Source organism: Epinephelus lanceolatus, chromosome 10 (genome assembly GCF_041903045.1).
Source record: "Epinephelus lanceolatus isolate andai-2023 chromosome 10, ASM4190304v1, whole genome shotgun sequence".
Taxonomy (NCBI): domain Eukaryota; kingdom Metazoa; phylum Chordata; class Actinopteri; order Perciformes; family Serranidae; genus Epinephelus; species Epinephelus lanceolatus.
Window position 1 is genome coordinate 43934954 of NC_135743.1, and position 26543 is coordinate 43961496.

A 26543-nucleotide genomic window follows, 5' to 3' on the forward strand; every position below is an offset into this window, starting at 1 on the left:
TTAAGAAACTCTTAAGCCTCTTAAAAGTCCTCCTCCCTGCTCCTAACATTTTTTCACCTTTGGAGCTCTCTTAAGGTCTAAGACGGTTTGTGAATAACTTTTATCTTTACAAGGACCTAGTCTTAACTTTAATCAGAAATTCTAAGAAAACATCACAATTCTAAGAATTTTCTTAGAATTTCGTGACTAGGAGCAACTCTTAGCGCTAGGAAGCTTTATGAATACGGCCCCTGTTCTATAGGAGAGGTAACCTTAAATGACCTTGTTGTGTTTAAGTTTTTAAGTTTAAGTTTATTTCTTTTATTAATCCCCCTGAGGGGAAATTCAATGTTTTCACTCTTGCTTGTCAATTACACACAGGTCCGAAAGACACACACACACAAACAGGACCTATACATGCACAAATTGGAGAGATGTCAGAGTGAGGGGGCTGCCCTTGGTGAGGCGCCCCAAGCGGTTGGGGGGTTCGGTGCCTTGCTCAAGGGCACCTCAGCAGTGCCCAGGAGGTGAACTGGCACCTCTCCAGCCACCAGTCCACGCTCCATATTTTGATCTGGACGGGGACTCGAACAGGCGACCCTCCGGTTCCCAACCCAAGTCCCTATGGACTGAGCTACTGCCGCCCCCAGTGAGCTGGTGCCGCCCCCGGTGATCTGGTGCTATATAGAAAATAAAATTAAACAAAATTAACTTGACCTTCAAGGGGGGGCAGGGGGTGCCTTTGGAGGGGCGGGGCACCCCCCTAATATAATGGAGGGGGAAACACTGATGTGCATCGATGCTGCACGGGTTATTACTTCTCATACTGCGAAGCACAACATAGAGGGTCACATTATTAAATAACCTGAACTTTTGTAGGCACTATATACTGTGGTGTGTCTGTGCTATCTGCTAGGTTCGTCACCTGGCAGCTGCAACTCTGCCTTATTTCCTTCTATGCTTTGTCTTTTTTTATGCAATCATGTTTAGAGTTGGAGGACACATCATACAGGCAAGGCTTCTGCTGCCACAACTCCACAAGGTCTGAAATCCTACACATTTCTTTTAGCACATCTTGCCTCCATGGAAAGCTGATATCCATCTGTTTGTGGTTTAGCGCCAGTGCGTCATTTCATTCCGCATTTCTATTGGTTGGTTAGTAGATATAGGTCACACAGTGAGATGGTCATCCCAAATTTCTGATACTTTCGATTTTATGCCAGGCTGCCTTTCTTCGCAAGACCGTAACAATAGTCATCCTTGAATCTCTCTCACTGTGCTACATAGAACCATTGTTACAGAGCCACAACCAAAGATATTGCGATGTTTCTTTAATGTTGGTTTTCTTTCGTCTGGGACAGCCCAAAATCGCACATTGTGTGCCAGGCCTTAAACCAAAAAGTATTTAAAGTATTAAAAGTATTAACTCAAATAATTACAGAACTTTAACAATAATAACACAGTAAAGCGCCATCTTTTTACAAAATAAAGTACAGTATATAGCAAAGACAGATGACTGGGAAATTATCCAAAAGGGTATAAGGGCAGACTGCACAGAGCGATCTGCTACCGTAGATTCATTCATTCATTCATTCATTCATTCATCTTCTAACCACTTCATCCTCTTGAAGGTCGCGGGGGGGCTGGAGCCTATCCCAGCTGACATCGGGCGAGAGGCAGGGTACACCCTGGACAGGTCGCCAGACTATCGCAGGGCTGACACATAGAGACAAACAACCATTCACGCTCACATTCACACCTACGGACAATTTAGAGTTATCAATTAACCTAGTCCCCAATCTGCATGTCTTTGGACTGTGGGAGGAAGCCGGAGTGCCCAGAGAGAACCCACGTTGACACGGGGAGAACATGCAAACTCCGCACAGAAAGGGCTCCCACGCCCGGGATCGAACCGGCAACCCTCTTGCTGTGAGGCGACAGTGCTAACCACCACCATGCCGCCCACCGTAGATTCAATTCAATTAAATTTTATTCAGGGTACCTGCGGGGTCTTAAAAACTTGAAAAAGTCTTAAATTTGATAACCATAAATTAAGGCCTTGAAAAGGTCTTAAATTTTGTTTACAAGTCTTAAATTTCATTCTCAAAGGTCTTAATTTTTCCCTTTCTTATCTGCATGATACAGCTCAACAACATAACTGTATACTAAGTAAACTAACAAAAAAAAATCTTGGAATGTTGCGTTGTAAAATGATTTTTTTTCTGCGACTTTATCGATCTCCGACATGAGGTGGCATTCCAATGCACTGTTTCAACTAGAAGGTCGGAAAATCCTGATTTCCGAGTTTTCTAGAACGCAGCATTACGTTGGAGCGTGCACAGTTAGCCGCTGACCCACCGAGGTCGTCGCTCGCGCAGCAGCTTTGGGATGGGCAAGTGCAGATTTAATCCATTGTGGCTAAGTGACTCAAAATATGACTGGGTTCAGGCTGTACCAGGGAATGAGTGGGAGGCTCAGTGCAGCCTGTGCCGTAAAAAATTCAAGCTCGGCACAATGGGACATATGGCCTTGGAGTCGCACATGAAGAGTGCTAAACATTTAGCATGCTCAGCAGCTACACGGAGGCAGGCACCCATATCCCAGTTCTGCGCGGCAAACCCGACGCTAACCTCAACAGTCACCTCAGCTGCCAGCAGCACCGAGCCCACACAGCCAGGTAACATACGAGCTCTTTGTGGCTCGACGCCAACGCTTAAGGCAGAGGTGACGTGGACACTAAAGACGATATCGGACCACCACCCGTATACGTCAAATGAAAATATAAGCGGGCTCTTCAAAGTCATGTTCCCCGACTCAGAGATCGCGGCTACATTCACATGTGGGAGCAACAAGACTGCCTATATTACTAAGTTTGGTCTGGCCCCTTTCATCACCAAACAACTGACCGAGCAGGTCAATAAGGCATCTGGATTTGTGGTCATGCTTGACGAAAGTCTAAACAAAAGTACAAAAACTAAACAGCTGGACATTCATCTGCGCTACTGGGTTGGTGACCGCGTCCACTCAAGATATTTTGGCTCTGAGTTCATGGGCCATGCTATGGCGGTGGACCTGCTAAAACATTTCAAAGTAAGTCCATTTGTAATACTTTTGCACACAGGCGTGCGCACGCACACACTGTATTGTTTATTAAAATAAGTGATTGTTATTTGTCCCTGTGTTATGCTGTTATTCTTAGTTATTCTGACAGATTTTTTTTGCATTATTTCATACATGTATGCCAGAATAGGTGCGAGGTTGGTCTTAAATTTCATTGGTTGTGGTCTTAAAAAGGTCTTAAAAAGTCTTAAATTTGAGTGGAAAAATCCTGGGGGGACCCTGTTATTTATAAAGCCCAATATCACAAATCACAATTTGCCTTAGAGGGCTTTACAGCATACGACATCCCTCTGTCCGTGGACCCTCACAACAGATAAGGAACCCCCCCCCCCCCCAAAAAAAAATCCTTTAAAGGTGAAAAAAATTGGTTGAAACCTCAGAAAGAGCTCCTCAGGAGGGACCCCTTTTTCAGGACGGACAGATAGATAGCAATAGATGTCGTCAGAACAAATCAACATAATAAATTTACAGTGATCCATATGACAAAATGATACATAAAGAGAGACAGAGACAGACAGCGAAATTGAGACCGACAGAGACAGAGTGATGCAGGGCGGACAGTAATGACAATAGCTACAATAAAAATAATTTTAGTAATAATATTATAATAATAATAACAGTAATTGTGGTAGCATATGTTGTAGCTGCGATACGAGGGAACCTGCGAGACAGTGGAGACAAGGGCTCCGGAGAAGAAGCCGAGTTAGTGATATGCAGTAAAGCCAAGTTAGCGATATGCAGTAATAGGATGTGAATGTTAGGAAATGAAGAGGAATCAACTTTTCATGAACTGAGTAGAGAGAAAGAGAGAGAGAGAAGGAGAGAAGGGGCTCGGTGTATCATAGGAGGTCCCCCGGCAGACTAGGCCTTTCAGCCTAACTAGAGGCTGGTCCAAGGCAAGCCTGAGCCAGCCCTAACTATAAGCTTTATCAAAGAGGAAAGTCTTAAGTCTATTCTCAAATATGGAGACAGTGTCTGCCTCTCGGACCGAAACAGGAAGATGGTTCCACAGAGGACAAGCCTGATAGCTGAAGGCTAGGAACCATGAGTAACCCTGCATTCTCAGAGTGCAGTGTTCTGGTGGGATAATAGGGCACTATGAGCTCTCTAAGTTATGACAGAGCCTGACCATTTAGAGCTTTGTAAGTTAGGAGACGATGTCTGCCTCCTGGACCGAAACAGGAAGATGATTCCACATAAGAGGAGCCTGATAGCTGAAGGCTCTGGCTCATGTTCTACTTCTGGAGACTTTAGGAAGCATGAGTAACCCTGCGTTCTCAGAGCGCAGTGTTCTGGTGGGATAATATGGCACTATGAGCTCTCTAAGATATGACGGAGCTTGACCATTTAGAGCTTTGTAAGTGAGGAGATGGATTTTAAATTAAATTCTGGATTTTACAGGGAGCCAGTGCAGAGAAGCTAAAACAGGGGAAATGTGATCTTGTTTCTTAGTTCCTGTCAGTACACGTGCTGCCGCGTTCTGGATTAGCTAGAGACTGTTCAAAGACATATTAGAGCAACCCTTATAATAGGGAATTACAGTAATCCAGCCTAGAGGTAACAAATGCATGGACCAGTTTTTCTGCATCTTTTTGAGACAAGATAGGCCTAATTTATGCAATATTACGCAGACAAAAGAACACAGACCTTGAAGTTTGTTTAATATGGGAGTTAAAAGACAAATCTTGATCAAATATTACTCTGAGGTTTCTTACTGTTGCGCTACAGGCCAGAGCAATGCCACCCAGAGAAACGATATCTTCAGATAGAGAGTCTCTGAGGTGTTTTGGGCCAAGAACAATAACTTCAGTTTTGTCTGAATTTAACATAAGGAAATTGGAGCTCATCCAGGTTTTTATGTCTTTAAGGCATGTTTGAACTTTAGTTAATTGATTTATTTCTTCTGGCTTGATTGATAGGCATACTTGTGTATCATCTGCATAACAATGGAAGTTTACAGAGTGATCTCTGATGATAACATTCCCCCGCCAGGTTAGGCTGTACAGTCTACCTCCCCAAGATGAGCCCTTAAAACAACCTCCTTTACCTAACCTATTACCACATGGCTTTCTCAACCCAAACAGCACTGCCACCTTCAACAAACCCAGACTCTATGCTCTATGCACTATGCACGCTTGAAGTAGTGACCGTGCCGATACTAACTTTCTCAGTACATTCACCATACCCTATTTCACATGCTACATAACATAACTCCCAATATAAGCTCAAGTTAAAGTAGGCAGAGAAGATAAACTAACAGAATCAGCAAACACACTCATCTGGGTTGCAGCATGGTCTAAAACATAAGGGACTCAAATAGGCCACTCCCACACTTAAATAACCTTCATCTTCCTGGACTTTCTCCAGAGTGGACTGATTGGTGGATCTCTCCACCTGATCTCAAGGAGTTATGTTCCCTGCTTAGTAGGTCCCCCTGCTGGCCCCCATTAAGGCAGGGTGATATCTCAATATTTCGGATATATCGATATTTTTTAAAACGAGACATGGAATGCGACGCTATGGTTTACATCGATGTGGTCTGTTGCTACACGCCGTCTCGCCTGTTTCTCCACTCCGCAGCTGCCGGTTCTTTCTCTCTCTCTCTCTCTCTCTCTCTCTCTCTCTCTCTCTCCCCCTCACACACACACACACACACACACACACACATACACACACACACACACACACACGCATTCTGCCCCGCCTCTCCCTGTCCCTCTTTCTGAGCACCGCCCCCCCTCCCCTCGTTGTCACTATCATATTTGATTGCGCTGCCTCTGACCCGCAACTTTTGTCTCGGAGATGGTCGCTATCGCTAATGTGCTCACTTGTATACATTTTATTTATTCAAATTTTATTTTATTTACTTCAAATGTGATCCTTCTGAGCTGCCAGATCAAATTCTCTGGCGGGCTGCATACCGGCGCCGCTGTCGTAGGACCACCACCTTTTAAAACAGCCATTTATTTATTACGGAAAATATCAATATATATCTTAAATCGAAATTCCAGGTAAAGATATCGAGATATTGATTTTGTTCCATATCACCCACCCTTAGCCCCCAACTGACATTATTCCTCCTCATCCAAATCCACTGACTAGATCTAGCTGCTTCATCTGACATTTCCTTCACTGTCTTCCTCAAACTCTGTCCCCGCACTCCGAGTTCCCCCAGGAGTGAGACAGCCAATCTTGCTATGAATCGCCTACACCCCACTTCCACTGGACAAATCCTAGTTTTCCACCCTTGTTTCTCAGTTTCTCCTCCTAAGTCTGCATACCTAAGCTTTCTTCGTTCATGGGCTTCTTCCACTGAGTCTTCCCAAGGAACTGTCAGCTCAATGAAATAAACTATCTGTTGACTCACTGACCACAACACTATGTCAGGCCTCTGATTGCCTGTCTTTGTTTCCCTTCAATGCCTGCAGCTAAGCTTTTCAACACCTGGTTATGTCGCCATGTATACTGGCCTAGTGACAAGTAAACTTTACAGCCTAACAAAATATGCTTTAAGGTTGCATTACCTGAACACAATGGGCATGATGGGCCCCATTTTCCCACAATTTTAGATTCTGGGGGGTTGGTAACACATCATATGTAGCCCCTACCAGGAATCTAATACGATTCTCCTCCATATTCCACGGGTCCCTCCATCTAGGCTTCCTCTTCTCTACACTTTCCCAATTCAACCACTGTCCCTGTTTAGTCTGAGCCACTACCTTTGCACCCCTTAATATCTCCTCCTGTCTAGGTATCTGTTCCACAACCAGCTTTCTTTTATCTTTGGGACCTGCTTTATTCCATACCAGTTTGCCTGAGCCAAGCCCCAGGCCTCCACAGCCAAACTGAACATTACCTACAATCTCTGTATGCCTAAGAGCTGCCTCTGCCTCCTGAACTGTCGACCTTGGGTTCACTTTCCTCCCCTTGGTTGGATTTGGAACCACATTTGGAACCTTACTCCCAGATAACAACAGCTCTGTCCTGACCTTGGTACATTTAAACGCCTCTGTTAAACTAGATACTGGCAGCTGAAGTATCCCTTTTCCATACAATGCAACACTACTTAGACACCTAGGAGCGTCCAACCACTTCCTAACATAGGAGCTAACCAACCTTTCCATTCTCTCCACAACGGATATTGGAATTTCATAAATTGACAGTGGCCCCATTAACCTAGGATATAGCCCAAATTGCAAACACCACAACTTCAACTTTCTTGGAAGTTGTGATTTATCTATTCTATCCAGTCCTTTAGCCACATCCTTTCTGAATTTCACCACCTGTTCCTCATCATTCAACTCCACACTGTACCACCTACCAAAGCTCTTTACTGACTTTTCCCTAATTGTTGGGATTTACTCATCATCTATGACAAACTTCCTATCACTTAACTTCCCTCTACGTGTTGAGATGCTTCTAAACTTACTAGGCTGTGAGGCCAAGTGAGGTCCTTATTTACCCTCTCTTGTAGCCTCTTTGTACATGGCATTGTTGTGGTCACCAGTGTCATGTCATCCATGTAAGCCTTAATTGGTGGAAGATGCTCTCCATTCTGCCGTCTCTCCCCACTTACTTGGAATCCCTGATGATTACTTCCATCGCCATAGTAAATGGTAATAGAGAAATTGTACACCCTGTCATAATACCTATTTCTAGCCTCTGCCAACAACCTAATATCCTGAAAATATGCAGTCAAACACACTCCAAATGAGGCTATGTGGTACTGAACCGAACGTATTTGCAAGATCTAAAAATATTACATACAGGTCTCTTTTCTTAATTTTAGCTACCTGAATCTGGTGCCAGATCATGCTAGTATGCTCTAAACACCCTGCAAAACCTGGTATTTCTGCCTTCTGCACCATGGTATCTATTAAGGTATTGTGTGTATTAAGGGGTATCTTGTCCACCTAATCAGAAATTGGGGAGGTATTAAGAGGAATATTAGATTTCTCTGTAACGCTAACTTTTTAGTGCATTAGCTAAGCTTCAATAACAAAACAAAACAGAGGTAGCCTAACCATTCAAGTGTTGTCCTCTTTTGTAAGATTGGTACAGTAATCAACCACAAAGCCAGCCATCCCACCTTCTTCAATCCTGTTAAATCATCCATCTACTGGGTGAGAGCATATGGGTCAGCCAGTCTGGTCCTGTTGGTCAGTGTTTACTTATTCAAGTAACACTTGCGGTCCCGGAGAGTGAGTGACCTGACATGGTGTGTTTGTAAATTCAGTCTGACACTCTTCACTAATATGACAGCCCCATTGATCGAAGAAACTGAGCTTTGTGAATGAATTAACAAGCATATGACAAAAACTCACCAAAATTGGCAGATAGGTTGCAAATTCCACCCACTTCTGAAGCACAAAAAATGACAACTGTTGACCACAAGGTGACGCTGTAACAATCAAGTTCATGTTTTTGCAATTATCTCGAGTACGGCTTGTCTTGGAATCAAAGTTCTATCACCATTTTAATCTCAATTTATCTGCATCTTTACTTAGATGCTCTAAAAATGACAAATTTTAAGACTTCTTTCTCAATTTTCTCTAAATCATACTTTTGCAAACTTGTCCCAGACCGTTAGTCCAAACGTCCCAAAACCTTGGCAGGATCATCTATAGATATCACTGATCTAAGTTATCAAAGAAATTATGGTACATGAATCCGTTTTGAAATTATACATTTTGAAAACATCTGTCTTTAAGTTCAATTTTACAGAAAAACTCATAAATCAAAAATGGCTCAAACGATTGTAACCAAACTTGGTACACATTTGCGAATGCTCTGTCAGACCTTCAGTAACCAGCCTTGGGATATTCTGTCACGTGAGCGTGCCATAAATGTGCAAAGGTTATATCATAATCAGCTACAGGGATTCAAACAAAATTCGGTTTGTGCTATCTAGAGTTATGACTCAGTCAATGCCTATAATTTGGTAATGATTGCTTAAGAAGGGTGTGGCTTACTGCAGTAAATCTAAATTTCAAAACATTTCACATTCCATAATTAAAAAAAAACATTAGCAATCACCAGTACGCTCTACAGAGCTTTAAGTTATTCACCACATCCACTGTATTGTAGGCATGTAACGATATATCGAATTTCGCGGTGTCGCGATAAAATAAATTCTCGATACCGTCATGGGAATGCCACGGTAGTTATATAGCTGCATTCTCCTACAGAGCCGGTAATATGACTGTGCGACTACATTCCCCATAATCCTTTGCATGCCACTGCATGCGCAGGTGAGAGCAGACTCGTGCAGCTCAGCCTCGACTCTGTGTGATCAGAGGAAACGAGACAAGTGAACAGAAATGCTAGAATGGCGAATAAAGTAAGGAGATTGATTGTACTTCTCTGTGGATTTTTGATCGTTCGTCATAGCGATAATCCACGCATATTACGTGAAACAGCAGAATCGTAGCTTTCCGACAAGACCAAGCACTTGTCGGTAGTCCAATGTTTTCACAGCGAAAAAAAATGATAAAGTTACACTAAAATTATGTATAACAGAGCTTTCATACAGCTTTGTACACACATTACTCTTGGATGGATTACTCGTAAATGACCAGAGGAGGACCAGAGCTTTCCTCTCCTCATCTCCTGTTCTGAGAAAGTGTTAGGGTCTCCTTGATGTCAAGATTGTCAACCTGGCGTGAACAAACTGAGTGAATGTGTGTTTTTGAGTTTTTCTGTGACTTCCAGGGAAATGGCTGGGCTTTATTTATTTTGGTTTTCTTTTACACACATCTCTACCCACCTCTCTCTCTCTCTCTCTCTCTCTCTCTCTCTCTCTCTCTCTCTCTCTCTCTCTCCCCCTCTCTCCCTGTCTCTCTGTGTATCTGTGAGTGAGGGATTGTGTGTTTTTGAGTTTACATTATTTGTAATTTGTTAATTTTGTTGTTGTTGCAGGGTCTGATTGTTCTAAGTTCTGTATATTTGATGAATATTAAGACGACTCTATCCTCATTATTTGATGTCATTCAGATGACTCTAGAAATAGTACTACACTACTTTTGTTCAGAGTAGGTTAAAAAATACTGAATGTTTCCATTTTCATATTCTGTCACTATAGTTTTAATTGATATGACTTTGTTATGGCTTTAATGTCTACCTGCCTAGCAGTAATAGATATTGTGATAATGTATCGTATCGTGGACTCTTAATCGTAATAATATCGTATCCTGAGTTTCTGGTATCGTTACATCCCTACTGTATTGTGACAAAAGTTTGCCTCACTGCAACCGATACTCAATTCAGAAGTCTGTCACTCTGTATTTTTAAGAATATGCTAAATTAATTAACATCTATATCTAGGGATGTATCTAGGGATGTTCCGCTGTTTCACGTGATATGCGTAGCTTCTCGCTATGACGAACGGTCGCGGAGAAAATCCACGGAGAAGTACAATCAATCTCCTTACTTTATTCGCCATTCTAGCATTTCTGTTCACTTGTCTCGTTTCCTCTGATCACGCACTGGTCAGAGAGTCGAGGCTGAGAGGCTGAGCTGCACGAGTCTGCTCTCACCTGCGCGTGCAGTTGCATGCAAAGGATTATGGAGAATGTAGTCGCACAGTCATATTACCGGCTCTGTAGGAGAACGCAGCTATATACAGTGCCCTCCAAAAGTATTGGAACAGTGAGTCCAATTCGTTTACTTTTGTTGTAGACTGAAAATATTTGGGTTTGACATCAAAAGATGAATATGAGACAAGAGATCAACATTTCAGCTTTTATTTCCAGGTATTTACATCTGGATCTGATACACAACTTAGAAGATAGCATTATTTGTAATGGAACACAAAATTTTTAGGTGAGCAAAAGTATTGGAACATATAAACTTAAAATAGATTAAAGTGAATGAGACTAAATATTTAGTTGCAAATCCTTTGCTTTCAATAACTGCATCAAGCCTGTGACCCATTGACATCACCAAACTTTTGCATTCTTATTTTGTGATGCTTTTCCAGGCTTTCACCGCAGCCTCTTTCAGTTGTTGTTTGTTTTGGGGGGTTACTCCCTTCAGTCTCCTCTTCAGCAGGTAAAATGCATGCTCTACTGGGTTTAAGTCTGGAGACTGACTTGGCCAGTCTAAAACCTTCCACTTCTTTCCCCTGATGAACTCCTTTGTTGTTTTGGCAGTGTGTTTTGGGTCGTTATCTTGCTGCATGATGAAGGATTTCCCAATCAGTGTGGTTGCACCTTTCTTTAAATTAGCAGACAAAATGTTTCTGTAGACTTCTGAGTTCATTTTGCTGCTGCCATCATGTTACATCATCAATGAAGATGAAAGAGCCCGTCCCAGAAGAAGCCATGCAAGCCCAAGCCATGACATTACCTCCACCGTGTTTCACAGATGAGCTTGTATGTTTGGGATCATGAGCAGATCCTTTCTTTCTCTAAACTTTTGCCTTTCCATCACTTTGGAAAAAGTTAATCTTTGTCTCATCAGTCCATAAAACTTTTTCCCAGAATTTTTGAGGCTCATCTCTGTACCTTTTGGCAAATTCCAGCCTGGCCTTTCTATTCTTCTTGCTAATGAGTGGTTTGCATCTTCTGGTGTAGCCTCTGTACTTTTGTTCATGAAGTCTTCTGCGAACAGTAGATTGTGATACCTTCACTCCTGCCCTCTGGAGGTTGTTGCTGATGTCACTAACAGTTGTTTTAGGGTCTTTCTTTACAGCTCTCACAATGTTTCTGTCATCAACTGCTGATGTTTTCCTTGGTCTACCTGTTCGACGTCTGTTGCTTAGTACCCCAGTGTTTTTTTTCTTCTTCAGGACATTCCAAATGGTTGTACTGGCTATGGCCAATGTTTGTGCAATGGCTCTGATTGATTGTCCATCTTCTCTCAGATTCACAATTGCTTCTTTTTCACCCATAGACAGCTCTCTGGTTTTCATGTTGGTTCCACCTCTAAATACAGTCTGCACAGGCAAAACCTATCGTACCCAATCTGAAACTGAGCTCAGACATTCAGTGCTATTTATTGTTTGAATAATCAATGTAATTGGGAGACACCTGGGCAACAAAACACACCTGTCAGTCACATGTCCCAATACTTTTGCTCTCATGAAAAATGGGTGGGTTCAAACAAAAGGTGCTATCTTCTAAGTTGTGTATCAGATCCAGATGTAAATACCTGGAAATAAAAGCTGAAATGTTGATCTCTTGTCCCATATTCATCTTTTGATGTCAAACTCAAATATTTTCAGACTACAACAAAAATAAAGGAATTGGCCTCACTGTTCCAATACTTTTGGAGGGCACTGTAACTAAAGTGGCATTCCCACGACGGTATCGAGAATTTATTTATCGCAACACCGTGAAATTCGATATATCGTTATATGCCTATCTATATCTCAACAAGTCTTCAATCAAATGCAACCAAAATGGACACAGACATTCTTTTGATACTAGATGTCACGTTTCAAATGGTGTCCAGATGAATTTAATGGTTAAGCCCACAGTGATATTCAATATCTTGTAGTAATTTTGTACTGTATGCACAACATTTTCTATTTCATCTCATTTTTAATCAAATGTATATTTCTTCATTATATTAAAATATTGAAGCATTTAAAATGTTAATTCAATTGTCCAAAATGGGGCGACAATGTTATCAAAGAAGGGCGTCTCTCGGCATGGATTTGGATGGAAATAACTGTGCCTCTGTCTGATCATCAAACAACTTGTTCGTTTTCTTTAATGCAGGAGTTATAAACGGCCAAAGGTCTTGATCCTTAGCAGTTTTCAACTTTTAACAGTCCACACTGGCTTGAACCCCAGAATCGATACTTTTGAGTTTTCAACAATATTGCAGGACTTATTGGCTTGTTATGTTGGGGGCAATTTGTTAGAAATCTGGTGGTGTCTTACATGCATTTCTGTCCCCATCATATAAATTGATATACATACAGTGCAGTCCCTAAATATTTGGACAGTCATATAATTGTTGTGTTAGCGCTGTCATAAATTGCAGGTATACTCAATTATACTACACAGTGTATACAGTATAGTATTCATACAGACTGTATAGAACCAGAATGTATTTATCTCATTTTACTGACCAACATTTTGGACACAAGCAGATGCAGACAAGATGGATTAAGTAGTAAGAGGGAACAACTTGAAAATAAAGTACTTCACTCCAGAAAACTGCTGGAATGCACTGAATATCCACACCAGTGATTCATGATACAACCTGTTCCTTCTCTTTTCATGTGCTGTGAATATAAGGCACCATCGGAGACTGGAAGAATCACTTCACTGTGGCCCAAAATGAGAGGTTTGATGAGGTCTTCCTCAAAGAAATGGACCATTTTCCTCTGCATTTTATCTGGGACATAAGGGACATTGAGTGATCAGATGTTGGTTTCATGACTAAAAGACGAAAAAGACAGTCACAGTAACAACCTCATAATCACTATGCTATACAGAAAGAAAAAATTTAGTTCATGTCAGCTTCTCTTTACTATTGTCATACCAGTGTCTTTGTACATGTTATTTTCTTATGATCATCCAATAGATATGTTGTGACCTCAAATTAGCTTGTTGTCTTCTGGTCATATGAAATACAGTTAATGTCAATCTGCAGAAAAGTTACAGCTTCATGTCTCAGGTAATTCCTCATAAATGAAATTTTCAGCCTGTTGTTTTTAAATGGAGGAACTCTGAATGGCTTGTTGGAGGGCAGAAGTTGATAATCTCCCTTAAAGGAATACTCCGACGATTTGGGAGTTATGCCGTTTCTCTATCATTTTCATAGTGAGACAACATGATGGATATCTTTTTTTGTGTCTGCATGTCCAGTGCCTGGGTCTCAGCGGTTAACATTGTGGCTTAGCTTAGCGAATACAATTGAAGTCTATAGGGGGTCAGTAGCCTACGGTAAAAGTGAACAAATAAACGTTACAGAAACCCTGAAGCTGGTATTTCTACACGTGCATTTAAAATAAACGTGTTTAGACATTAATTCGAAAAACGAGAGTCCTTTTTAGTCATTTTAGAAGAAGTTTGATACACGGAACTATAGTGTGTTTACATCCTGCACTGTGATCCGCGGAGGGATACAGAGCAAAATTACAGTGAGCAGGCACAGGCACAAATGTAGCCTGTAAGCAAAACTCAGTTGTTTATTTAGCCTAACGATATCTCCAGACTATAGTAGCTGCAATGGACGACTTTGAACGCAATTTTGAAGAGTTTCTTGTAGCGGACACAGATCCAGAGCCATACCTGTTTGAGTCGGAGTATACCGATGAGGAACTCCAAGTGTTGGATGCTGAGCGGGCGAGAAGAGAGGCTGAATCCTCCGAGGCAGCGGAACAGCAAGGGGCCGAGGGGAGACGGAGGTCAGGGGAGGATTGGTGGTGTAGCTGCGGGCAGTACTCGAGCTGAGGGGGGATGAGGGGGGATGGCATCCCCCTTGAAATAAAAACGATCAAAATCATTCCCCTTTTAAAACTGCCATTCCCCCTTTCCATCCCTTGTATCATTTTTTGAATGAATGTGGTATTACTGCTATTTCAACATTTAGTTTTACCTTTGGTTTTACGCATATCGATTAAAATACTGTGGGCGAGGGCACGCATGCAAAGATATTTTTATATCGTATCTCAGCTAGCTGCGCTGCGGATGTTATGCGTGTGCCCTATAGAGGGCGCCCGAACGACGCATAGTGCATCCAAATTCACACCTACTCTCTATGGACTCATATCATGTAAAACAGCGGAACCGCAGCTTTCCGACAAGACCGAGCACTTATCAGCAGTCCAATGTTTTCACAGCGAAAAATAATAATAAAGTTACACTAAAATGATGTTTAACAAAGCTTTCATACAGCTTTGCACACACATTACTCTGTTCTACGCTGTTGATCACTGGTGTATCCCTCTGCGCAGGGCGTAAACACACTATAGTTCCATTTATCAAACTTCTTCTAAAATGACTACAAAGGACTCTCGTTTTTCAAATTAATGTTTAAAGCAGCTGTGCTGAACTTTTTACCATTAATAAAACTGCCCCTAGTTCGTATCACCCCCCTTGAAGATCTGCATATTTATTTGAACCCAACAGCAACAAAAAAGCCTTTCTCTATATGGCTATTTAGCGTAGCCTCGCTCGGGTCGGACACACAGCGGAAGTCAGCAAACCAGAATATGGAACCCGAGGCGGAAGTGATTCTGCTCGCCCGCAGCGGCCCACAGTGATTAAACCACAGAAGAAGGAGCCGTGTTTACAGTGTTCTTCGAGTAAGCAGTATGCAGCGAGCATTGCTGAACACAACACCTAACAGTTTTACCAGAGATGTATCTATGAGGACTTGGTTGTACTTTTGATGTCATGGCGGAAAATGAAGGAGCATCATGTAAAATTATCTGTGACTGTGACCATGAACACAAATATACAGCAGGCAGTTGTCCTCAGTTTATAAGAAATTCAGAGCTACACCAGAACATTTATGAACAGGTCTTACTTTACTACTAATTTGTGTGTAATGTTAGCATGTTAGCATGTTTCCACTAATTACTTGGACTGACCTAACGTTAATAGCGTTTGCAAGCGAAGGCTGCAGGTAACAGCTTTGCTGTGTTAGGATTATGTTATGTCTTCACTGTGTATTTTCACATAAAAGAATACTCCAACGATTTGGGAGTTATGCCCTTTCTCTATCATTTTCATATTGAGACAACATGATGGATATCTTTTTTGTGTCTGTACATCCAGTGGCTGGGTCTCAGCGGTTAGCATGGCACTTGTAGGCGGCTCAAACAGGTATGGCTCTGGGTCTGTGTCGGCTACAAGAAACTCTTCAAAATCGCGTTCAAAGTCATCCATTGCAGCTACTATAGTCCAGAGATATCGTTAGGCTAAATAAACAGCTGAGTTTTGTTTACAAGCTACGTCTGTGCCTGTGCCTGCTCACTGGTGTATCCCTCCGCGGATCACAGCGCAAGACGTACTGACCCCTATAAGCGCCATGCTAACTGCTGAGACCCAGCCACTGGATGTACAGACACAAAAAAGATATCGATCATGTTGTATCAATATGAAAATGATAGAGAAAGGGCATAATTCCCAAATCGTCGAGCGGCATCGAGTATTCCTTTAAGAACATGTGAGGGGTCAGCAGAAATGCTGTTAGAATGTTGACCACACTCGCTGTTTATGTCAATTCCCAATTCCCGAATGACATGGACTTGTGTGAGACTCAAGTAAGGAATAAAATAATAATAAAATCTCCATCTGCTGGTGGGTCATCACAATAAGAGTATGCATAACATGATGTTAATTCCACTGCAGAAGAGACTTCCGCTGCAGAAGAGAGGGAAAAAAGTGGATATATCAATGTCAGTATCGGTTATTGGTTTTAATGAGTTATTACATATCAGCATGTTGGCAAACAAATCCAATATCATGCATCCCAAACTTTGAATCTACTGGCTAATGACTTTTTCAACCAGCAGACAGACTCAGACAAATTCAGACTGCAACATGAGAAACATTCAGTAAATGACAGGTGATTGAAACTGTGTCAAGGGAGTAACATACCATTGATTTGAAATGTTACAAAGTTTAGATATAAGAATTACTGTAAATAGAGATTTTTGTTTATTTCTGTAAATTCAGTATACTTTGTTACGCTATTTAAAGGAATACTTCCCCCACAAAAAGGCCATTTGTAAATCATTAAGCCATGTGGTGTTGCCTTGAATTTGTGAAGAAAACAGATTTCAAGCATGCATGCAAACAGCAAACATTGATTTATTCATTGAACCACATTTAACACATTGACTGTATAAATAATGGACGTAGCTACCATTACATTACCGATTGGTCTGTGGACTCCCATTTTGAAGCCCTGAGTTCGGCATCTTGGCCTGTGGAGCTGTGGAGGAGCGAGGTGTGGATCTGACACATAGACTGTAGCGACGCCTCACAGACAGCCTGTCAATCATGCGGCCCTTCCATTAAAAATGCGCAAATTTGAGCCTTAATAAAATGTAAATGGGTGAATTACATAAAAATTTACTCTTGTATAGTTGTCATGTATGTTTAAATTGGCTATAGAGACCAACACTTTTTGTACCAGAATGTAAACATATTTATTTCTACTGTTAAATTATGAATTTTAATATGGTCTATGAGGATTAACTCTGTTTGGAGCCAGCTGCAGTTTTTCACACTTCGGCATTAACTTAATTTATCAGCCTCGGAGGTTGCTGCTTGGTTTTGCCACAGCAAAACTCTATCAAAACATTAATTTAAAAACTCACACAACTCGTGCAGTATAATCCAAGTTTCATTGATCCAGTTCTATGCTCAGCACTTCCCTAATACATGCATTTTTGCTAAAAACATTTCAGCAAAAAAAATATGTGTTTGGGAAATATTAATCATATCTGGATCAGTGAGACTTGGATTATTGTGCAAGTTTGTAAACAGAGTTTTGCTGTTGATAAACGTGATCCCATTAAAACAATGTGTTCGCCATTTTCCGTGGAGGCATCAGAGAAACATAAAGTTTTACTTCACAAATTCAACACAACACACCATGACTAATTGATATACCAATGCTCATTGTATGGGTTAAATATTCCTTTAAATAATCTATCTATATTTTGTAAAGAATGCATAGTACGTTGTTTAGGACTGGGTGTTGACTGGATGAAACTTTCTGTTGACTTGCAAAACAATGACTTCTGCAACTCATTGCTCTTAACTTAACAGTTCTCATGAAACATTCATTAACACTGTGTAATCATGTACAGTGTTGAAGAATAGTAATGATTTCTTTGATATATTCATGATAAACACATAAAAGTGTTTGTACAAATTCATCTGAAACATGATGTTATGTATCAGTATAATATGGGAATGATTAAGATTATCCCAGTAACTGATCTGACCCTGTGAAGTGCAGTAAGATGAAGGCTGTACCCAGATAGACAATGCTGTGTGAAATCAAACTGTCAAGCACTATTAAGAAGAATAAGAATAACTTTATTCATCCCCAAGGGGAAATTCAATTATCTGTCAGCTCATCTATTATATGTCAAAGAATTATAAAGCCTGATGGCTGTTGGTATATAGGATCTTCTGTATCTCTCTGTCCTGCATCGAAGAGAGAGGAGCCCTCCACCACAGTTTTTTTGGTCCATCAAGGTGTTGTGGAGTGGATGATCTGGGTTGTTCATGATTGCCTCGAACATCTTCAGTGTGCATCTCTGCACAAACCTTATGTGGCACTGATTACTTGGTCCTGTTTAATTATTCTATGCTATATATTTTTATATAATCATACTGTATTTTATTCAGAAGAACTTCGATCACTGTTTGTGTTGAGATATTTAGTTTGTCTTATTTTGTTCTTTGTCTGTGGTGTCTTTCATCCTTACGTATACTGACTTCTCTGTAATAAACCATGTGCACTGTTTATACTGTGGTCATCAGTGCACTTGTGAATCATCATTATTTTGCTCTATGGCTGACTAATGTAGTGACATGTAACTGTAACTTTTGTGCAGAACAGGTCAACATAATAAATTCATAGTAATTCTTAATGACAAAATGATACATAATGAGAGACAGAGCCAGAGAGAGATGCAGGACAGACAGTAATGACAGTAGCTCACAACAACATTAATTTAAGTAATAATATTATAAGAATAATTATGACTATTGAGGTACAATATGTTGTAAATATATATTAATATATGATAGTATATGTATGTGACAATAATCATATGTGTTGTAGGAGCATACCACCTTCCTCAACTCTCCAGATTCTGGACTACAAGTAAATAAGACAATGAGAAGGCCACAAGCGAGGGTCAAATGTTTATTACCCTGCCCCCGAGCTTACTCCGATGATGTGTCCTCCAGACATCTGGGCGCCAAAAAGGGGGGGTAAAGGGTTCATTTAGGTACTTCAAATGCTTTTTAAGTCATTAACTTATAAAAGGGTCCCCTCCTCCACCCTGAGGCAATGCGCCTTGATTAACAGTCCTGCAAGGATCTTAAGGCCCCGTTTATGCGACGACAAACTGAGAACGGTAAACTTTAGTTGCGTTTTGGCCGATCGTTTACACGACAGCGGCGTTTTGGGTGCCTGAAAATGCAACATTTTGAAAACGGGTTCCAGAGTGCAACTTTTTGGAAACGGCAGCGTCTCCATTGTCATGTAAACTTGCAATATGCAGTTCCTCTGAAAACGGAGACTTTTCGCACATGCGCATTACCGTTCCAGTCACTAGGCATGCCGACCATCACAACAACAATGCCGAGATCTGTTTGTGCTCCTCACCCTGTTGATTTGAAGTGAAGTGTAGATCTGTTACTGTAGCAACTCCACCTCGTCGTCCATCCAGACAAAGTTATCTGTGCATGCTTTTGCCATTGGGTCTTCTTTGTTTTGGTTTGTAATCACAGCGTTGTAGAGGAAGGCGCTTCAGCGCAGGCGCATGACATCATGCCGTGGTGTTGCTTTGCAAATTTACACTGCCACCCATTGGCCTGGCGTGCATACTACAGCGTTTCCAGTAGATTTTGAGGCTCTGTGTGAACGGGGGCCGTTTCAATAACATCGTCATATAAACGCAGAAGTTTTTTAAAACGCAAATGACAGACTTTTCTGTTTTTAGAGAAACCGTTGTCATCTAAACAGGCCCTAAGACAATGCTTCTTTTCTCCACCACATCCAGTCCCTTCCTGTCACCCCGGAGGATCACGCCATCCCCTCTCTTGCCAAATGTTTCTGTGTGACAAAATTGAAATGTCTGTTGGAAGTGAAATTATACATTCATTTCCTCTTTGTTGGTTGCTTTTCTATGTCCTAAACTTGTACACGTGCATAATCATGCATTCTATCTGAATGATACTTTGCTTTAACCCTGTAAAACAAAAGATTGATAAGTTGTAAAATTCAATATCAATTTCAACTATTAACCCCTCGTCTAACATGGAGCCATACTGCCATCTTGTGGCGGAGTTAAGAAAAGTTCCCGTAAGGAAGTTAACTTTATAATTCGAATTAAGATATAATTGGGGATTATTAATCAACTTGTTTGTATGAATATGTCCTTTTTTCATTTTGTTTTTCCATTATATATTGCAACTCTAGGTTAGTCTAGGGTGTGTGTATTTGAAGTAGCCTAGTTGATACCGCGGCATAATAATTGTATTTTGATTTAATGTTGGTTTGTACTTTTAATTGGGTGTTAAGAATCAATTTTGACCATAATGGGAAGAGTATGTGTCCATCACACGTAACATGTCAAAGTATTAGACCTCATATAAGAAAGGCATTAAGTTCCTCCAAAATAACATGATTAGTCTATTTTTTTAACTAGAGAGAGGCCGCCTTATCAAATCCGCCCACTTTGGCCAGACAAAGAGGAAGGTGCTCGGTGCGGCTCGCTCTCTTGCTTATTACGCTCTTGTGATTCCTCTTGTTTTATTCCTCTTGTTGACCTAGTGACTCTCTTGCTTCTTGTATTTTCCGTCCTTCTGTAATTTCCGCTTTTTGTATACTCTCGTGTTGCGCTCTTCTTCATTTTTGGTCTCTTGCTTTTATGTTTGCTTACGCTCTTTAGTTTTTGACTTTATCTACTTGCTCCTGCGTAACTCTTTTGTGCTCACGATCAAAGTTATTTTAAACTTTTAAATTTTGCTGATCCAGTTTTCTTTTATCTCCAGTGTTTTCAACATTTTTGCACTTTAATAATAACTTTGGCAACAATATCGAACGGCCAACGATATTGTTTTCACCATTATTATTAGCGAGTAATCACAACGAAGTAGACCAGCACCTGCCGACCGAGCTCTTCGCCCCAGATTCATCGGAACCAGCTGCTGCCAGCCACTTGCCACAGTGGTTCTTGTGCCAAGCCCAAAGGCTTTCTGCAGCGTAAGGCAACCAACCTGGGGCACCCACGGGACATTGCAGACTCAACCGCTCCCACACTGCTGTGAGACAGCTGGCATCATTCTGCTGGAAAGTCCGGGAGCTGCGAAGTAACAGTCCGGGGCCCCAAGAGGAGTTTTGCCTTTGATCCCCGCTGCTAAAAAGTAGGCAAAGAACTTCCATGACTTGAGTGAGCCGCTGTACGGTGAAGAGAGAGGTCGAGCAGGAGGCTTAGTTAATTATCCTGATTTTAATTTAGGTTTCATTAGGTGAATGGTTTTGCACATCCCTGCGTTCCCAATAGATATATATATATTTATATATATATATATATATATATATATATATATATATATATATATATATATATATATATATATATATCTTAACATACTCTGTCCCACTATTGCCAAATTTAATAACTCACACAAGTGTTACCTCTCATTTCATTCTATTTATATACTGTTGATTTTGTGTTGTGTCATATAATTATCATTTGCTATTCATTTATTCAGTTGTTACATATTTAGCTTAAATAAATCTTCATTTATCGCCAAGTCGTTGTCTGTGTATATATCTTTTGGACAGGAGCTGAGATCACTGTATAGAGAATTCATAACCCAGATATTGAGATTGATTCATTATTGATAAGTGTGCTGATGAATTAATAAGTGACTTACGGAGTTATTAATTTGATTAGTCGCTTCCCTCATTAGGAGGGTGGTGCCCCAAAATTTTATTATGAGTGCAAATATTCTTAAAGAGGTATTTCCCCTACAGTGTATAATAACAGTAGAAGTATGACTAATGATAACAGCAGCAGTAGTAGGCATCAGGCAGGACCACGGCAGCAGCATAACCACGTCACACCATCCTGGCATAGCTGCGATATGAGGTAACCTGCCAGACGGTGGAGCACAAAGGCTCCGGAGAAGGAGTCAAGTTAGTGACATGCAGTAGAGCCGAGTTAGCAAGTGAGTTAACAAGTCTGAGCCAGCCCTGACTATGAGCTTTATCAAAAAGGAAAGTCTTAAGTCTAGTCTTAAATGTGGAGACGGTGTCTGCCTCCCAGACCGCAACAGGAAGATGATTCCACAGAAGAGGAGCCTGATAGCTGAAGGCTCTGGCTCCTGATCTACTTTTGGAGACTTTAGGAACCACGAGTAACCCTGCATTCTCAGAGCGCAGTGTTCTGGTGGGATAATATGGCACTATGAGCTCTCTAAGATATGACAGAGTCTGACCATTTAGAGCTTTGTAAGTTAGGAGTAGGATTTTAAATTAAATTCTGGATTTTACAGGGAGCCAGTGCAGAGAAGCTAAAACAGGAGAAATATGATCTCGTTTCTTAGTTCCTGTTAGTATACGTGCTGCCATGTTCTGGATTAGCTGGAGAGTTTTCAAAGACATATTAGAGCAACCTGATAATAGGGAATTACAGTAATCCAGCCTAGAGGTAACAAATGCGTGGACCAATTTTTCTGCATCTTTCTGGGACAGGATAGGCCTAATTTTTGCAATATTACGCAGATGAAAAAACGCAGTCCATGAGGTTTGTTCTAAATGGGAGTTAAAAGACAAATCTTGATCAAATATTACTCCAAGGTTTCTTACGGTAGTGCTAGGGGCCAGAGCAATGCCATCCAGAGAAACTATACCATCAGATAGAGAGTCTCTGAGTTGCTTGGGGACAAGAACAATAACTTCAGTTTTGTCTGAATTTAAGGGACAGGACATTGGATCTCATCCAGGTTTTTATGTCTTTAAGGCAGTTATGAAGTTTAGTTAATTGATGTTTCTTCTGGCTTTATTGATAAATACACCTGTGTATCATCCACATAACAATGGAAATTTACAGAGTGATTTCTAATGATGTTACATAAGGGAAACATATATAAAGTGAATAGAACTGGTCTGAGCACAGAACCTTGTGGATCTCCAACACAAACTTTAGTATGTAAAGATGATTCATCATGAATGTGAACAAACTGAAATTGATCGGATAAATAAGATTTAAACCAGCTCAGTGCAGACCCGGCATGGTGGTGAAGTGGTTAGCACTGTCACCTCACAGCAAGAGGGCTCGTGGTTCGAGCCTTTCTGTGTGGAGTTTGCATGTTCTCCCCGTGTCAGCATGGTTTTTCTCCAGGTACTCCGACTTCCTCCCACAGTCCAAAGACATGCAGGTTGGGGATAAGTTAATTGGTGACTTTACATTGTCCGTAGGTGTGAATGCGAGCGTGACTGGTTGTCTTTCTTGCCTCTCGCCCAATGTCAGTTAGGATAGGCTCCAGCCCCCCAGTGACCCTCAAGAGGATAAGCAGTTATGAAAATGGATGGATGGATAGTGCAGAACCTTTAAGGCCAATTAAATGTTCCAGTCTTTGTAGCAGAATTTGATGGTCAATTGTGTCAAATGCGACACTAAGATTTAATAAAACAAGTACAGTCCTTTGTCTGAGGCAATCAGAAGATCATTTGTAATTTTACTAGTGCTGTCTCTGTGCTATGATGCACTCTAAATCCTGACTGAAATTCCTCGAATAAATTATTATCGTGGAGAAAGTCACACAGCTGGTCTGCAACTACTTTCTGAAGCATTTTTGAAAGAAAGGGAAGATCATAATACACGTCAGCACAAACAACATCAAAAAACAGCAGTCCAAACTATCAAAACGAGACTTTATCAGTCTCTTTAACGTCCTTAAACAGTCCCATAGCAGTGCGAAATGGGGCATTTCAGTAGGCTGCTCAGCATTAACTCTTGGCTTTCCTCTGCATGTGAAAACAGCAGCACACACTTTATTGACAACTCTAATCGTTTCTGGGATCGTGGACATCCTTTGCTGCAGATGCTATTCATTTGAACAAAGCTAGCGTGCGGACACTTTCTGCAAACCTAGCTTACAGCATTTACTATCCCCGTGTTTCCATATCCACCTGCCCATCATGCCTTTACAACACGCCCATCCACCGGTCTAGTGCTGAACTGTCTGTCCATGATTGATGTTCCCCTGGCCCCAGTCCCTATCACAATAGTTCCAACACGTACACCTGTGGTTGTACATTCCTGTCAGGATTTCCAACAGGCATTCACAGAAAAATCTAGTGGTTAAGAAAAATCTTGTTTATATCAAAAGGACACTTGTACCTGTCTGTATTATGCCCCTCAAAGACCAACATTCTTCCTCCTCTGATCATCCACTTGCCTCTAAGACCAAAATGGCCCTTTTTAATGTAAGATCCCTCACCAACAAGAGCTTTTTCATCAAAGATTTGATGACTGAACACAAATCACATTTAATATTTTTAACTGAGACCTGGTTATCCCATGCTAACTCTGCCGGTCATTTTGAAGCTTCCCCCCTGATTTTAGTTTCATTCACTCTCCAAAGCCACGTAAGAGGGAGGGAGGTGCTGCTATTATTTATTCAAATTACTTTTACTGCTCTAAAGCTGACCTAGGTTTTTTTCACCTCCTTTGAATATGTAGTTGTATCTCTACAAAGGCCAAATGTTACTCCAGCACTTCTTGTGACCATCTATTGCCCTCTTGTAGATCAGAGTGATGATTCAAAGGCCCTTCAGTTTTTAAATCTCATTGACTCTTTTGACTTCATTCAACATGTTAAAGGACCCACACATCGACATGGCCACACCCTGTACTTAATTTTATACAATATATTTGAAGCACCCTTATCCACCACAAAGCAAAGAATAAATCACTTAATTAAGAAACGCTAAATAGATTCCTGTGCAGTCGCTTAGTCCTCTCATAGTATTAGTCAAACTACATTGTCTCTCCCCTTTTCCAGCTCCATACACGACCTTAAAGCTCACTTTAACACCCAACTTCTTTATGTGCTTGACATCATTATGCCCATAAAGGTGAAGAAAAAGCCTATGGTGAGACCCATGCCCTGGCGAACCACTGCTATCTGCAACTTGAAATGTGAATGTCACAGAGTGGAATGCAAATGGAGAAAACATAAAATGTCTGTCCACCACAACAAAGAACTTATCACTAAATACAATAAAGCAGTGCGGGATGAGAGATGTGCCCATTTCTCTTACATTGTAACTGCCAACTCAAACAATCCCAGAATATTATTCCCAACCATAAATAGCATTCTAAATCCACATTCAACCTTAAACTCAATAGACCAGGCCTCTTCCACAACTTGCAAAGAATTGTCGTCTTTCTTTAAAGAACAAAATTACAATATCAGGCTCAACATTCAAATCATTCCAGGAACCACTAGAACTCCCCTTCAAATTACCTCTCCTATTCCAAGTACCATGACTAGCTTTGGTTTAATCACAGATGATGAACTACACAAAACTATCCTCAGCAATGAAACTGTCTACCTGCTCCCTTGACCCCATTCCATCAGACCTTTTCATGTCCACCTATGACCAACTGTCATTAACAACACTCCTCATCATAAATACCTCTCTACAATATGGCATTTTCCCAAATCCCTTTAAGACTGCAACTGTAAAACCATTACTCAAAAAAACCTAACCTAGATCCCTCCTCTCCTGTCAGAGAACAGTATTCTTGATTATTTCCAATCAGGTTTCAGAGAGAACCATAGCACAGAGACAGCTCTTGTTTAAGTCTAAAATTATCGTAGATTAAATGCTTACAGTGTGAATATTTCTGTCCTGAGCCTCCTTGACCTTAGTGCCACATTCAACACTATTGATCACAATCTTCTACTTAGCCATCTTGAGGAATGTGTGGGTCTCTCTGGTACAGTTCTTAACTGGTTTCAGTCTTATATTTCTGAAAGGAAATTTCAGGTCAGAATTGGGGAACATATATCAGGGACAATTAATGGTGACAATAGTGTGACCCAAGGCAGTGTCTTCGGACCTTTGCTGTTTTCAATTTACATGTTGCCTTTGAGATCTATCATCCGTCAGTCTGGTGTGTCATTTCACAGCTATGCTGTATAAGAGGGCCCTACGCAATGCCAGAGCAAACTATTACTCAGCATTAATAGAAGAAAATAAGAACAACCCTGGGTTTCTTTTCAGCGCTGTAGCCAGGCTGACTGAGAGTCACAGCTCTAATGAGCCTTGTATTCCTTTAGCCCTTAGCAGTAATGATTTTATGAGCTTTTTTAATGACAAAATTACAACTATTAGAGGCAAAATTCATGACCCCCTGCCCTCAAATGGAACCAATCTGCCCTCAAACACAGCTGTAAGACCTAATATATATCTCCATAGCTTCTCCCCAATTTCTCTTCAACAGTTTACTTAATGATTTCTTCATCTAAATCATTAACGTGTCTCTTAAACCCCATCTCAACTAGGCTACTTAAGGAAGTCTTGCCTTTAGTTAACACTCACATATTAGACATGATCAATATGTCTTTATTAACAGGCTATGTACCACAGTCATTTAAGGTAGCTGTAATTAAACGTCTTCTAAAAAAGCCCACCCTGGATCCAGAGGTGTTAGCCAACTATAGACCGATTTCTAATCTTCCCTTTCTTTCAAAGATCCTTGAGAAAGT

At 40.9% G+C, this 26543-nt stretch overlaps 1 protein-coding gene across 2 annotated transcripts in view; it reads left to right on the plus strand.

The window, feature by feature from the left end:
* The window catches only part of LOC117264504 (amine sulfotransferase-like), a 60966-nt gene that overhangs the window by 11506 nt on the left and 22917 nt on the right, over nt 1-26543 (plus strand). The window contains exon 7 of one of the 2 annotated variants that reach the window (XM_033638497.2): nt 13347-16102. The exons of the other annotated variant lie outside the window; for it this stretch is intronic. Within the exon in view, the coding sequence (XP_033494388.2) occupies nt 13347-13471 (125 nt within the window). The 3' untranslated portion in view covers nt 13472-16102. Of the gene's footprint in view, nt 1-13346; nt 16103-26543 lie in introns of those variants that run through there. 2 annotated transcript variants of the gene reach the window in all.